At 62.4% G+C, this 15,695-nt stretch overlaps 1 protein-coding gene across 1 annotated transcript; it reads left to right on the forward strand.

Annotated features, from left to right (window-relative positions):
• The first annotated feature begins 347 nt into the window (after positions 1-347).
• On the forward strand, positions 348-15,222 carry ROBO3 (roundabout guidance receptor 3). Its single transcript, XM_086626794.1, is given in 26 exon segments — positions 348-495; positions 3,616-3,942; positions 5,189-5,346; positions 5,441-5,561; positions 5,649-5,787; positions 6,700-6,827; positions 6,928-7,052; positions 7,594-7,765; positions 7,880-8,091; positions 9,013-9,094; positions 9,164-9,332; positions 9,419-9,585; positions 10,284-10,405; positions 10,495-10,714; positions 10,810-10,922; positions 11,004-11,175; positions 11,276-11,461; positions 11,555-11,681; positions 11,763-11,866; positions 11,953-12,252; positions 12,255-12,393; positions 12,468-12,635; positions 14,465-14,571; positions 14,649-14,726; positions 14,806-14,913; positions 15,008-15,222. Coding segments are annotated over 26 exon segments (4,107 nt in total).
• The last annotated feature ends 473 nt before the right edge of the window (positions 15,223-15,695 follow it).

The following is a 15,695-nucleotide window of genomic DNA, read 5'->3' on the forward strand; positions in this document are numbered from 1 at the left end:
AGCCGAGCGGGGCTGGGCTGAGCTGGGTCGGACCGGGCTGAGCTGTGCTGAGCCGGACTGGGCTGAGCTGGGTCGGACTGGGCTGAGCTGTGCTGGACCGTGCTGAGCCGGACTGGGCTGAGCCGAGCCGAGTGGGGCTGAGCTGGGTCGGACCGTGCTGAGCCGGACTGGGCTGAGCCGAGCCGAGCCGAGCCGAGCGGGGCTGGGCTGGGCTGAGTTGAGCTGGGTCGAACTGGGCTGAGCTGTGTCGGACCGTTCTGAGCCGAGCCGGGTGGTTCAGAGCCGAGCCGAGCTCAGCCGTGCCGGGTCGGACCGTGCCAAGCCGAGCCTGGCCGGGCCGGGCCAGGATGCTGCGGTACCTGCTGAAGACGCTGCTGCAGATGAACCTGTTCGCCGACTCGCTGGGGGCCGAAGGCTCCAACTCCTCCCAACTCCTCCTCGGCATCAACGGCACCGGCACAGCCCTCCACCTCCCCGCTCTCACCCCCGGCAACGGTACGTGGCCCCGGGTCCTGGTGTCCCCGTGTCCCATTATCCTTCTGTCCCGGTGTCCCAGTGTCCCAGGGTCCCGCTGTCCCTGTGTCGCGGGGTCCCGGTGTCCTGCTGTCCCCGTATCCCAGTGTCCCCTTGTCCCCGGGTCCCGCTGTCCCCGTATCCCGCTGTCCCTGTGTCCCACTGTCCCTGTGTCCCGGTGTCCCCGGTCCTGGTCCAGCGGTGATGCTGGAAATAACCTGCCACACCCCCCAGCCCCGAGCTGGGACCCCACCGGCACCGACTCCGGGTCCCCGAACCAGCCCCGTGCCCCCACTCTGGGACCGGCTCCGTGTCCCCGGACCGTGAACCGCGAGGGATCCCCTGTCCCCAGACAGTCCCCGTGACTCCAAACCGGGACCAGCCCGGTGTCCCCAAATCAGCCCGGTTTGTCCCCAGGGACACACCCTGGTGTGTCCCCAGATCTCGAACAGGGAGCGACCCTGTGTCCCCAAATCATCTCTGTGTCCCCGCATCGACCCCTTGACTCTGAACTGGGAGAGACTCCGTGTCCCCAAACCAGCCCCAGTGTCCCCAGACCGGCCCCGTGACCCCACACCGAACCCCAGACTCTGAGATGGGACTGATCCCGTGTCCCCAAACCAGCCCCGTGTCCCCAAAACAGCCCTGTGTCCCAAAACCAGGAGGGACCCTGGTGTCCCCCAACTGTCCCGGTGTCCCCAAATCAGCCCCATGTCCCCAAATCAGCCCCATGTCCCCAAACCAGCCCTGTGTCCCCAAACCAGGAGGGACACTGTGTCCCCAAACCAGTCCCGTGTCCCCAAACCAGTCCCGTGTCCCCAGACCAGGGGGGACCCCGGTGTCCCCAAACCAGCCCCGTGTCCCCAAACCAGTCCCGTGTCCCCAGACCAGGGGGGACCCCGGTGCCCCCAAACTGTCCCCGTGTCCCCGAACCCCCGTGCTCCCCCCCCGGCGCAGGAGGGGGCCCGGCCTCACTCCCCGCCAGTACCAATTAGCCCCGGGCCCAGCTGCGCCCCCCCGGCCCCCGCCGCGCCCACCCCACCCCGCCGCCGCCCGCCGGGTACCGGGGACCCCGCAGCATCCCCCCCCGCCCCGTCCCCATGGCAGCCGCATCCCGTTTCCATGGCAACGCGTCCCACCCGCCCAGGGTGCCCCAAATCGCAGCCGTCCCCCCCGGCCCCCCGATGCTCGGGAGTTGGAGCGGGAGCGCGTGTGCACGCGTGTGTGTGTGCAAACGGGGGGACACGCGTGGGTGGTGGTGCGTGTGCGTGCGTATGCAAGTGTTGTGCATGCGTGTGAATGCGCGTGTGTGCGTGGGAATGCGTGTGCATGTGCGTGCATGTGCACGCGAGTGCATGCGTGTGAGTGCGTGTGAACGTGTGTGTGCATCTGCGTGTGCATGAATGTGCGTGTGCATGTGTGTGCACTCGTGTGTGTGTGTGCAAACGGGGGGACACGCGTGGGTGGTGTGCGTGGGTGGAGGGGGGTGTGTGTGCATGCGTGTGCGTGAGCGCGTGTGCGTGCGTATGCAAGTGTGTTGTGCACGCGTGTGAATGCGCGTGTGTGCGTGGGAATGCGTGTGCATGTGCACACGAGTGCACGCGTGTGAGTGCATGTGAGCGTGTGTGTGCATCTGCGTGCGAACGAATGTGCGTGTGCATCCGTGTGTGTGCATGCGTGTGCGTGAACGTGCATACGTGTGCACGCATGGGCGTGCGTGGAACGGCGTGCATGCGTGTGCATGCGTGTGCGTGAATGTGCATACGTGTGCATGCATGGGCGTGCGTGGAACGGCGTGCATGCGTGTGCGTGAATGTGCGTGTGCATGTGTGTGCATGTGTGTGCATGCGTGTGCATGCGTGTGCGTGCCAATGCACGCGCATACGTGAGTGCGCGCATGCGCGTGCAAATGCGCGTCCGCGCGCGCGCGCGCGGCCGGTCCGTGCGGCAGCAGCGACGGTCGGTGAGCGCAGCGCGAACCGCGGCGTTAATGAGCGCTAATTAACGCAGCGTTAATGCGCGTTCGTTAATTCCCGCGGCCGGACCTTGGGAACCGCCCGACACGCCCAATATCGTGTTGTTTTTTTTTTTTCACTTAAAATTCGTTTTTTTTTTTCTGCAATCCGGAGGCACCGGCTCCGCTACAGAAAATCACCACCTGCAGCTGATGGGGAAAAAAATCCCCTTTTGGGGGAATTTCGCCCCAACCCCGTTTCCCCAGGAACGGCCGGTTGGAAACTGGGTGGAAAAGGGGCGTTACTGGGGGCAGAGCTCCCTCGTCCCCCCGTGTGTGTCTGAGGTCCGACACCCTCCCGGTCCTGCTGCCACCCTGCCAGCACCCACGCTGTGTGTGGGTGGGGGGATGCAGTGGGCTGAGACCTGGCCACACTTCATGTCATCTCCTGGTCATGGTACCTCCTGGATGGGTGGAGTAAGGGGAGTTGATACACTGGGCTGAGTCCTGACCACATTTTGTGTCATCTCCTGGTCATGGTACCTCCTGGTGGGTGGGTGGAGGATGCAGTGGGCTGAGACCTGGCCACACTTCATCTCACCTCCTGATCATCTCACCTCCTGGGTGGGTGCATGGAGATACAGTGGGCTGAGACTTGGCCACGTAGCATGTCGCCTCCTGGTCGTGGCACCTCCTCAGTGCGGGGAGGAAGGATATACCAGGCTGAGATCTGGCCACACTTCATGTCGTGTCCTGGTCATGGCACCTCTTGGGTGGGTGGGATTGGGTGGATACAGTGGGCTGAGACTTGGCCGCTTTTCATGTCACCTCCTGGCTGGGGGGAGGAAGGATACACCAGGCTGAGACCTGGCCACACTTCGTCTCACCTCCTGATCATCTCACCTCCTGGATGGGTGCATGGAGATACAGTGGGCTGAGACTTGACCACATTGCATGTCACCTCCTGGTCGTGGCACCTCCTGGCTGGGGGGAGGAAGGATACACCAGGCTGAGACCTGGCCACACTTCGTCTCACCTCCTCCTCCTGCAGCAAAGCCGGCCGTGGATCCAGGCCGGAGGTTGCTCGTTCCCCGAGGGGTGGAACAATGGGGTCCAACCCCCGTCCCCCCCAATTCTTGTTGCCGCAGGGTCGCGCCCCGAGCTGGCGGACGCGCCGCCCCGCATCGTGGAGCACCCCGCCGACCTGCTGGTGTCCAAGGGCGAGCCGGCCACCCTGAGCTGCAAGGCCGAGGGGCGCCCGCCGCCCGCCGTCGAGTGGTACAGGGACGGGGAGCGCGTGGAGACGGACCGCGAGGACCCCCGCTCCCACCGCGCCCTCCTCCCGGGGGGGGCCCTCTTCTTCCTCCGCGTCCTCCACGGCCGGCGGGGCAAGCCCGACGAGGGGGTCTACGTCTGCGTGGCCAGGAACTACCTGGGGGAGGCCACCAGCCGCAACGCGTCCCTGGGGGTGGCCGGTGAGACCCCTGGGGGGAGGGGGGTGCTGGGGGCAGGGTTGGGGGGCGGGGGGAGGGGCTGTGAAAGGCTCTGGCTGGGTGCTGCCTGGTGAAGAGGGGTGGAAATGAGGGGAAATAAGTGAAAGGAAGTGAAAAGAAATGAAAACAAGTGAAAATAGATAAAATTAAGTGGAAATAAGTGAAAATAAATGAAAATAGATAAAATTAGATTAAAATAGTGGCAATTAAATGAAATTAAGTGAAAGTAAGTGAAAATAAAGGAAAACAAGTGAAAATAGATAAAATTAAGCGGAAATAAGTGAAAATAAGTGAAAATAAGAAAAAAAGTGGAAATAAGTGAAAGTGAAAATGAAAATCAGTGAAAGTAAGTGAAAATATATGAAAATAGTTAAAACTAGATTAAAAGAGTGACAATTAAGTGAAATTAAGTGAAAGTAAGTGAAAAGAAAGGAAAACAAGTGAAAATAGATAAAATTAAGTGGAAATAAGTGAAAATAAGTGAAAGAGAGAAAGTGAAAATAAATGGACATGAGTGAAAATAAGTGAAAAGAAGTGTAAATAAGTGTAAGTGTAAATAAGTGTAAATAAAAGTTAAATGAAAATAAGTGAAAGTAAGTGAACATAAGTGAAAGTAACTGAAAATGAAAACAAAATCAGTGAAAGTAAGAGAAAATAAAATAAGTGAAAAGAAGTGAAAGTAAGTGAAAACAGATAAAATTAAGTTAAAATAGTGAAAATTCAATAAAAATGAAAATAAGTGAAAATAAGAGAAAGTGAAAGTAAGTGAAAGTGAAAAGAAATGCAAACAAGTGAAAACAAAATTACGTGAAAGTAAGTGAAAGTGAAAATTAATAAAAATAAGTGAAAGTGAAAGTAAGTAGAAAGAAATTAAAATAAGTGAAAGTGGAAGTAAGTGAAAAGAAATGAAAATCAGTGAAAGTGAGTGAAAATAGATAAAATTAGGTTAAAATAGTGAAAATTCACTGAAATAAAGTGAAAGTAAGTGAAAATAAAGGAAAATAAGTGAAAATAAAGGAAAATAAGTGAAAATAAGGAAAATAAGTGAGAATAAAAAATGAAACTAAATGAAAATAAGTGAAAATAAAAGAAAATATGTAAAAAAAATGTTAAAGTAAATGAAACTAAAGGAAAAGTGGACCCACTGGCTCTGGTGCCACCCCCAGCTCCGGCTCCTGGGGAAACTGAGGCAGGGCCGATGTCACCCCCCCCCCCCCCCCCCCGCCAGTGCTGCGGGACGATTTCCGGCAGCCCCCCGGCGCCGTGGCGGTGGCGGTGGGTGAACCCGCCGTCCTGGAGTGCGTCCCCCCCCGCGGGCACCCCGAGCCCACCGTCACCTGGAAGAAGGACGGCGCTCGGCTCAACGGCGACGACGAGCGTCTGACGGTGAGGGATGCGGGGCGGGGGGGTGTCCCCCCCCAAAAAAATACCCCCCCCCCGAGGTTTGGGGGGGTCTGAGCCCCCCACTCCGGTCGAGCAGATCCGCGGTGGGAAGCTGATGGTGACCAGCACGCGCAAGAGCGACGCCGGCGTCTACGTCTGTGTGGCCGCCAACGTGGTGGGCGAGAGGGACAGCGAGCCGGCTGAGCTGGCGGTTTTCGGTACGTGGGGGACGGGAATGGCGGGTTTTGGGGTGTCGGGGTGCCATCCTAGCAGGACTGAGGGTCACCTCCCTGTCGCCCCGGCAGAGCGCCCGGCGTTCAGCAAGAGGCCCCTCAACCAGGCGGTGCTGGTGGAGGGGACGGCGGAGTTTCCGTGTGAGGTGGTGGGAGACCCGCGGCCGGCGGCTCGCTGGCGCAAGGAGGAGGGCGAGATGCCACCAGGGAGGTAAGCGGTGGGTGCCGGGGCCGGTGCGGTGGGTGCCGGTGTTATGGGTTGGGCATCTGTGGTGGAGCCAGGTGGCATCACTGCATGCGTTGGAGCATCCCGCGTCCTCCACGCGTCAAGTAACCCCATGGCGTTGAGTATCCCTGTGGCATCAAACACCCCCATGGCGTGAAGTATCCCCACGGAGTGAAGTATCCCATGATGCTGAGTGTCCCCAAGTATCCTCAAGGTATCAAGTATCCCCGTGGCATTCAGTATCCCCACGGTGTTGGGTGTCCCCATGACATTGAGTATCCCCATGGCACCAAGTATCCCCATGGTGTTGAGCACCCTTGGGTATCCCCATGGTGTGAAGTATCCCTACGGCGTCGAGTATTCCCATGGTGTTGAGTATCCCTGTGGCAACAAGTATCCCTGTGCTGTTGAGTAACCGCACGACACTGAGTATCCCCATGATGTGAAGTATCCCTGTGGCGTCAAGTACCCCCATGGTGCCAAGTATCACCACGGCATCAAATACTCCCTCGGCATCGAGTATCCCCATGACATTGAGTATCCCCAAGTATCCCCATGGTGCTGAGTATCCCCAAGTATCCCCACAGCATCGAGTATCCCCACGTTGTGAAGTATCCCCATGGCATCGAGTATCACCATGGCATCAAATACTCCCTTGGCATCGAGTATCCCCACAACGTCGAGTATCCCCGCGGTGTGAACTACCCCCATGGTGCTGAGCATCCCAAAGTATCCCTATGGCATCAAGTATCCCCATGGCATTGAGTAGCCCCACCGTGTTGAGTATCCCCCCGGTGTTGAGTATTCCCAAGTTTCCCTCCAGTGTCAAGTATCCCCCTGTGGCACCCCGGCACCCTGCCGGCACGGCGGCCTGGTGGGCCCCCCCCTCCCTCGCAGGTGGCAGGTGCTCCCCGACAACACCCTGCGGATCAGCCGCCTGCGGCCGGAGGACGAGGGCACCTACACGTGCGTGGCCGACAGCAGCGTGGGCAGGGCGGAGGCGTCGGGCACCCTCACCGTGCACGGTAAACGGGTGGGGGGGAGGCTGGGTGCCCCTCAGGGAGCACCCAAAGGTGGCGGCAAAGTGGCGGAATAAGCTCCGTTTGTCTCCTGGTGCCGTGGCAGTGCCCCCCCGGCTCGTCACCGGCCCCCGCGATCAGACTGTCACCGCCGGCCAGAGCGTGACCTTCCAGTGCCGGAGCGAGGGCAACCCACCGCCCGCCGTCTTTTGGCAGAAGGAGGGCAGCCAGGTGCACCCCTCTCCCTGCCCCATTTCTGTCCCCATCCCTGTCCTTGTCTCTGTCTCTGTGTCCATCTCTACCCCAATCCTGATCCCTTTCCCCATCCCATCCTTGTCCCCATTCCCACCTCATTCTTGTCCCTGTCCCCATCCCTATCCCTGTCCTGATCCCTGTCCCCATCCCCATTCTTGTCCCTGTCCCAGTCCCCATCCCCATCCCATCCCTGTCCTCATCCCTGTCCCCATCCTTGTCTCCATCCATCGCTATCTCTGTCTCAATCCCTATCCTTGTCCCCATTCCCATCCCTGGCCCATCCCCATTCTTGACTCCAACCCTTTCTTCATCCTTGTCCCCATTTCTGTCCCTGTCCCTCTCCTCATCTCCATCCCCATTCCCATCCCTGTCCCACCCCGCCCCCATTCTTGTCCCCCATCCCTATCCCTGTCCCCATTTTTATCCCTGTCCCTACTCTGTTCCTGTCCCCCTCCCCATCCCATCCCCATCCCTGTCCCCCCCTCCCACCCCCCTACTCACCCCTACCCCCCCCCAGACGCTGCTGTTCCCCAGCCAGCCCCCGCACCCCACCCACCGCTTTTCCGTCAGTCCCACGGGCACCATCACCATCTCCGACGCCCGCCCGGCCGACGCCGGCTCCTACGTGTGCCAGGCGGTCAGCGTGGCCGGCAGCGCCCTGGCCAGGGCACGCTTGGACGTGGCAGAGGGTGAGTCCGGCAGTGGCAGAGAATGGGCACCTTTGGTGCACCAGTGGCACCCAGTGCCAGCACCCGGCTCTTACTGGGGTGCCAGCGCCGGATTTTTCCCTTCCTTCACCGTAGCACCGGCGCAGCACCCGCCACCGGTGATCCGTCGGGGTCCCGCTAACCGCACGGTGTTGCCGGTGGGGGCCACGGCGTGGTTGCCGTGCTGGGTGGGGGACGGTGACCCCCCGGTCAGTATCGGGTGGCTGAAGGACGGGAGGGTGCTGGTGGGTGCCCACCCCCTCGCCAGTCTGCTGGAGAACGGCACCCTACGGATCACCGGGCTCCGGGTGAGCCGGCCCGCGGCTGGGGCTCAGGGTGCCTATCCCCTGGGGCACCCATGGGTGACAATGTGGGGTGGGAGGGGCTCAGGGAGGTGGGGGCAAGGGGTGGTGGGTGCTCAGGGTGGTGTGTGCAAGGGGTGGTGGGGGCAATGGGTGGGGGGTGCTCAGAAGGTGGATGCTCAGGTGGGTGGGTGTAAAGGGAGGTGGGCGCTCATGGTGGTGGGTGTAATGGGTGGTGGGTGCAAGGGGTAGTGGGTGCTCAGTGTGGTGGGTACAAGGGATGGTGGGTGTAGAGGGAGATGGGTGCTCAGGTGGGTGGGTGCAATGGGTGATGGGTGCTCATGGTGGTGGGTGCTCAAAGTGGTGGGTGCTCACCGTGATGGGTGCTCAGGCGGGTGGGTGCTCACGGCTGTGGGTGCAATGGGTGGTGGGAGCTCAGGGTGGTGGGTGTAATGGGCGGGCAGTGCTCAGAGAGGTGGGTGCTCATGGTGGTGGGTGCCATGGGTGATAAGTACTCAGAGTGGTGGGTGCAAAGGGTGGTGGGTGCTCAGGTGGGTGTGGTGGGTGGTGGGGGCAAAGGGGATGGGTGCTCACAGTTGTGGGTTCTCAGGTGGGTGGGTGCAAGAGGTGCTGAGTGCTCACAGTTGTGAGTGCTCAGAGTGGCGGGTGCAAAGAGTGACGGGTGAAAGGGGTGGTGGGGGCAATGGATGGTGGGTGCTCAGGGTGATGGGTGTAAAGGGTGGTGGGTGCTCAGGGTGGTGGGCGTAAAGGGTAATGGGTGCCCAGGCTGGTGGATACAACAAGTGATGGGTGCAAGTGTTGGTGGGTGCCCAGGGTGATGACTGGAAGAGGTGGTGGGTGCTCAGGGTGCGGGTGCCGAGGTGCCGGGTACTCAGGGTGATGGGGCAGGAGCTCTTCCCCTCGCAGGTGATCGACTCCGGGCACTACGAGTGCGTGGCCACCAGCTCGGCGGGCGAGACACGCTGGGGTGGCTCCCTGGAGGTGCAAGGTGGGTCGTGGGGACATCACTACACCGGGGATGCTGTGGCACCCCACATCTCTGCGCATCTCCCTGCAGATGATGGATCCAACCTCTCCCTGCCATCCCCCGTGCCCGGCGTCCTCCCTGGGCCACCCTCCACCCCCGTGGTCACCAACGTCACCAGAAGCAGCGTCACCCTGAGCTGGAGAGGCAACGAGGACAGCGGTGCCACTGATGTCACCTCCTACATCGTGGAGGCTTTCAGGTATCACACAAGTGTCCTCTCTGGGTGCAGAGGTGGCACGGTGGCCCAGTGCCACCCCGCCACGGATTACCGCTGTCCCCCAGCAGCCAGGCGATGGGTGGCCCATGGGAGACGGTGGCAACCGACGTGGCGGGTGAGACCCACACAGTGAGCGGCCTTGTCCCCGACACCGTCTACCTCTTCTTGGTGAGGGCGGTCAATGCCTACGGGCTCAGCGAACCCAGTGGCGTCTCGGAGCCCGTGCGCACCCAAGGTGAGACCTGGTGGTGACACCAGCGGAGGTGCCCATTGACCCGTCACCCTTGGGTGCGTGCCTCCTCGGTGACACCAATGGAGGTTCCCATGCACCCACCGCCCTTGGGTGCATCCCCACTTGGTGATGCCAATAGAGATGCCCTTGAATTCATCATGCTTGGGTGCACCACTGCTTGGTCATGCTCATGGAGGTTCCCATGCACCCACCACCCTTGGGTGCACTCTCAGTTGGTGATGCCAGTGGAGGTGCCCATGAACCCACCACCCTTGGGTGCATCCCTGCTTGGTGATGCCAGTGGAGGTGCCTGTGCACCCAAGACCTTTGGGTGCATCCCCGCCCAATGATGCCAATGGAGGTGCCCATGAACCCACCAACCTTGGATGCATCCCAGCCCAATGACATGGATGGAGGTGCCCACGGTGCCACCACCATGGGGTGCATCACTGCTTGGTGATGCCAGTGGAGGTGCCTGTGCACCCATCACCTTTGGGTGCATCTCCACTCAATGATGCTGATGGAGGTGCACATGCACCCACCACCCTTGGGTGCATCTCCATTCAATCCACCATTGGGTGTATCCCCACTTGGCGACACCAGTGGAGTTGCCCAAGGACCCATCACTCTTGGGTGCATCCCTGCCTAACGACACCGATAAAGGTGCCCGTGGACCCACCACCCTCCCGTTTTCTCGGCAGACACCAGCCCCACACAGCAAGGGCTGGACCTTGAGCAGGCACAGCGGGAGCTGGCACGAATGGCCGTGCACCTACAGGAGCCCGTGGTGGTGCCACCGGGCACCATCCGCCTCTCCTGGACCGTGAGTGCCGCATGGTGCCACGCAGCTGGTACAGTCCTCCTGGTGCCAAGCATCCCCCCACCCATCCCACCCTCCCCTTGGGTCCCCAGGTGGAGCGCCAGGCACCCTTCCTCCAGGGCTACCGGGTGCTGTACCGGCGGCACGGCGGGCGTTGGGAGGAGGCGCGGGCAGTCGGGGCGCCAGCGGAGCGGGGTGTCCTGCTCACCGAGCTGCGCCGCGGCCAGGACTACGAGGTCAAGGTCAGACCCTACTTCCGTCACCTCCGCGGCCCCGACAGCGCCGTGCGCGCCCTGCGCACCCCGGAGGCGGGTGAGCGTGGGGCCGGAGGGGGCGGCGGGGGTCCGCGGGGATGCCCCAAAGGTGACACGCCACGTGGGCTGTTCCCCCCTCCCTTGCCCTGGTAGCCCCCAGCGCCCCGCCGCGAGCCGTCAGCGTGGCCGGTAACGGCACCAGCGTCCGCATCTCGTGGCAGCCGCCGCCGCCGGCCGAGCAGAACGGCGTCATCCGCGATTACCGCGTAAGGGCGGCGGCAGGGTGGCGGGTCCCCCGTGTCCCCCACGACACTGTGTCCCCACCGTGTCCCCCCTCCCCACTCCAGATCTGGTGCTTGGGCAACGAGAGCCGCTTCCACATCAACCAGAGCGTGGAGGGGACGGTGCTGGCGACGGTGCTGCGGGGACTGGTCCCCGGCGTCCCTTACCACGCTGAAGTCGCCGCCGCCACCGGCGCTGGCGTGGGCGCCCGCAGCGCCCCGGTGCCCATCCACGTCGGTGAGTCCCTTGTCACCGCCGCCGCGCCAGGGTGGGCAGGGGGGTCACGCCGGTGCTGGGACGACTCCCCGGCAACTCGCTGTCCCCGTGTCGCTCGCAGCCCCACCGGCAGAGCGGGATGCGGGGTCGGCGGGGGGGAGCAGCGTGGCCGAGCGTTTGGCCGCGGTGGCCAGGCAACCGGCCTTCATCGCTGGCGTCGGTGGCGCTTGCTGGGTCATCCTCGCCGCCTTCGCCGCTTGGCTCTATGGCCGCCGTCGGAGGAAGAAAGAGCTGAGCCACTTCGCCGGTACGGTGGGGTGCTACCCCCGGGACCCCCCACCCCACCCACCGCCCCGGCACCCATCGCCTCCCCGAAAACCCACTGCCTCTCTCTTTACAGCATCCTTCGCCTATACGCCCACCGGTAAGCCTATAGGTGCCACGGGGACCCGGCGCGGCCCCTCGCCGCCCTCACCCCAAACTCTTTCCGCAGTCGCCTTCCCGGCTCCGGCACGCAGCAGCCCCAGGTAACCCCCCGGTGTCCCCCCGCGCTCCCTGGGACACCCCGCCGCCGGTCACCACCGTCCCTTCACCCCATCTCCTTGCAGGGCGGCCGCCGGCGGTGCTTACCCGTGGCTGGCAGACGCGTGGCGTGGCGGCGGCACAGCCGGTGCCACCGGCTGCTTGGGGACCCCCGAGAGATACTACAACGGTGAGGGGGGACGGCGTGGGGACGGGCGGCTCGGATCGGGGAGGTGGGTCACGGCGGACGCTGAGGGTGCCGGTTATCTACCGCAGACGCTGGCATCACCCGTTACATCGCCCAGACGGAGCAGTTCGTGGCAGGGGCTGGCGAGGGGCCGGTTTACAGCACCATCGAGGCGGGGGGCGAGGAGCTCCGCACCTTCCCCCGGCCCTTCTCGCAGCACGGGACCCCCTACGCCGCAGGGGGTCCCCAACCGTTGGACGTCCCGGCGCCTCGGGCACCTCGCGGCCGCGCCGAGCACGGTAGGGTGGTGGGACGGGTTGGGGGGACACACGGTGCGGTCCCCTCCCTGCAGCCCCCTCCCCGGCGCCCTTCCTCACCACAGGGGCCAAAGGGAAGAAATTGGGGCAAGCGGTGAAACCGCCGGCGGTGAGCTGGACGGACCTGCTGCCGCCGCCACCCTCGGCCAGCGAGCTCAGCCGGTGCGCCCAGGAGGTGGAGGAGGAAGAGGAGGATGAAGAGGCAGCCGGAGGGTGAGTGTGAGGGGCTGGGGTGGGGTCTGGGGTATGTTGGCCTCAGCGTCCACCCTGTGGCCCGCACCCAGCAGGTTGGGGATGGAGGAGTGGTACCCCGGTGAGGATGTCCCCTGTGCCACCGCTGCATCCTCACCTGCTTCCTCCTCCGGCTGCCGGTCCACCGCCACGCTGACGCCGTCGCCCCGTGCCGCCGAGGACATCCCCCGTCTCCGTGACTTCGATATTCCCCGCCTGCCCCGGTAGGAGACGGACCTCGCTTGGTCTGGCCATGCCGTTGGGGTCTGGATGTCCTGTCAGGGTCCAGATGCCCCATTTGGGTCTGGATGTCCTATTGGGATCCGGATGTGCCATTGTGGTCCAGCCATGCCATCGGGATTGGATGTCCCATCATGGTCCAGATGTCCCATTCGGGTCTGGATGTCCCACCACGGTTCAGGAGTCCTATCGCAATCCAGCCATGTTGGCACCATCTGGCTCTGCCATGCCATTGTGGCCTGGCTGTGCCATTGGCCTTCAGATGTCCCATCACAATCCAGCCATGTTGTCATGACACAGCTCTGCCATGGCATCGCGATCCAGCCAGGCCACTTAGATCTGGATGTCCCATCGGGCTCTTGGATGTTCCATCAGGGTCCAGATATCCCACTGGGGTCTGGATGTCCTATTTGCGTCTGGATGTCCCACCATGGTCCATGAGTCCCATCGGGATCCAGCCATGTCGTCACCATCTGGCCCTGCCATGCCATCATGGTCTGGCTGTGTCATTGGGGTCCAGATGTCCCTCTGGTGTCTGGATGTCCCATCAGGATCTGGATGTCCTATTGGCGTCTGAGTATTCAACCAGGGTTCAGATGTCCCATCACAGTGCAGCCATGTTGTCAGCAACCAGCCCTGCTGTGCTGTCATGGTCTGGCTGCGTCATTGGGATCTGGATGTTCCATTGGGATCTGGAAGTCCCATCATGATGCTGATGTCCTAACACAGCCATGTTGTCATGATCCAGCCCTGTCATGCCATTGCAGTCCAGTCATGCCATTGGGATACAGATATCCCATCAAGGTCCCATCACAATCCAGCCATGTTGTCACCATCTGGCCCTGCTGTGCCATCATGGTCCGGCCATGCTGTTAGGGTCCGGATGTCCCATTAAGCTCTGGATGTCCCATCACAATCCGGCCATGTTGTCATGATCCAGCCCTGCCATGCCATTGGGGTCTGGGTGTCCCATCAGGGTCTAGATGTCCTATTGGGGTCTTGATGTCCTACCATGGTTTAGATGTCTCGCCATGGTCCAGATCGCCCATCATGATTCAGCCATGTTGTCACGATCCAGCCTTGCCATCAGCATCTGGTTGTCCCATTGTGGTCTGGTTGTCCCACCACGGTCCAGATGTCCCTTCACGATTGGTCCATGTTGTCACCATCCATCCCTGCAGTCAGGTCGTGCCCTGGCCATGCCATCACGATCCATCCGTGATGCTGGCAGCTGGCTGTGGTGTGACAATCCAGCTGTGCTGTCGTGATGCGGCTGTGCCGTCAGGAGCAGGCTGGGACGTTGCCATCCAGCTGTGCTGTCACGGCCCGGCTCTGCCACGACCCAGCGGTGCCATCGCAATCCAGCTGTGCCATCGCAACCCTGGCACGCCACTGCAATGCAGCCGTGGCATCGGGGGCCAGCTGTGCCGATGTAATCTAGCTGTGCTGGATCCAGCTGCGCTTCCACGACCCAGCTGTGCGCTTGCAATCCAGCTGTGCTGGCGATCCAGTTGTGCCAGGATCCAGCTGTGTGCCTGCAACCCAGCCACGCACTGGCAACCCCGCCGAGCGGTGCCTATCCAGCTGTGCCCCAGCTGTGCCAGCATGACCCTGCCACGCAGCTGGGATCCAGCTGTGGCCCTGCCATCCAGCTGTGCCGTTTCAGCTCACCCATGCCATCACCAGCTGTACCACCACAATGTAGCTTCCCCCACTGGCTCTGGCACAGCAGGGGGGGTCGTGCCAGCACCGTGGTGGCCACGAACCCCCCCACCCGGCTTCATCCGCCTCCCTCCCCCCCCATTTTTGCCAGGAGACCCCCTCACGGTGCTGGCACCCCACCACGGGCACCCAGCACCCCTCCGAGTCCAGATGCCAGTGAGGACCACCCACCCCGTGCCTGCCGCCCCCCTGGCACAGGTGAGCCCTGGGAGGCCATTTTGGGTGGGTGGGTGAGTCTTGGTGGCCGGGGGGGCTGACGTTGCCATCGCCCCCAGGGAAAACCCGTGGGGAGTCCCCAAAAAATCGCCCGAAGCCCAAATGCAGCCGCTACCGCCGGGAAAAGCAGGCAGGAGGTGAGTGGGGGGACTAAACTGGGAGGGTCTGGGAGGGTCTGGGGGGGGGTCTCAGCCCGCTCCTCCTTCTCCACCGCAGACTTGCCGCCACCGCCGCTGCCACCACCGGGCGTGACCCCCGGCCCCTCGCCGGAGCGGGAGCCGAGCGGGGCCGAGCGCAAGGTCACCCATCGCCCGCCGCGCGGCGGTGAGTCGGAGCCGCCAACCGCGTGCCGAAGGGGTCGGTGGTGGTGGGGGGGGTGTCACCTGCTGAACCCCAATTTTTGTCCCCTCCGGTGCAGACGAGGTCGTCCCCTTCGGCAAACCCTCCTGCCTGTCCCGCGGGCAAGTGTCCGGCAGCTGCTCCACCACGGGCAGCGTCTCGTCCCGCGGTTCCACCAGCTCCCGCGGCCACGGCTCGGGGCGCAGCCGGACGCCGGGGGACCGCGGCGAAGGGACCGGCCAGCGCCGCCGCCCCGGTGCCCCGTTTCCCTGCCCGTCGCAGGAGAAGCGATGAAGAGGAGGGCGAGGTGGTTGGCAGGGTTGGGGACACGGGAACGGGGATGCGGAGTGGGGATGACCTTTAATTTTGGATATTTTGGATATAATAATGGAAATAGGGCTGCACGGAGCCGGCAGAAGGTGGGCGGCAGCGCGAGGTGGGGGGTGAGGGTGCTCAGGGTGGGACAAGGACAGACAGGGTGGACAAGGGTGCTTGGGAGGGCCAAGGGCGCTGGGAAGGGATGAGGACCCTGGGGATATGGACAGATGGGAGGGATGAGGACACCTGGGAGGGATGAGGTTGCTGGGGAGGGATGAGGACCTTGGGAACACGGACAGTTGGGAGGGATGAGGACACCTGGGAGGGACAAAGATGTTCAGAAGGGATGAGGAGGATGCTCAGGGAAGGATGAAAACCCCAGGGACAAGGACAATTGGGAGGGACGGGGATCCTCAAAGAAGGATGAAGATACTTGGGGAGGTCAAGGA

The sequence above is a fragment of the Tauraco erythrolophus genome, chromosome 26, assembly GCF_009769465.1.
Source record: "Tauraco erythrolophus isolate bTauEry1 chromosome 26, bTauEry1.pri, whole genome shotgun sequence".
NCBI classification, from domain to species: Eukaryota; Metazoa; Chordata; class Aves; order Musophagiformes; family Musophagidae; genus Tauraco; species Tauraco erythrolophus.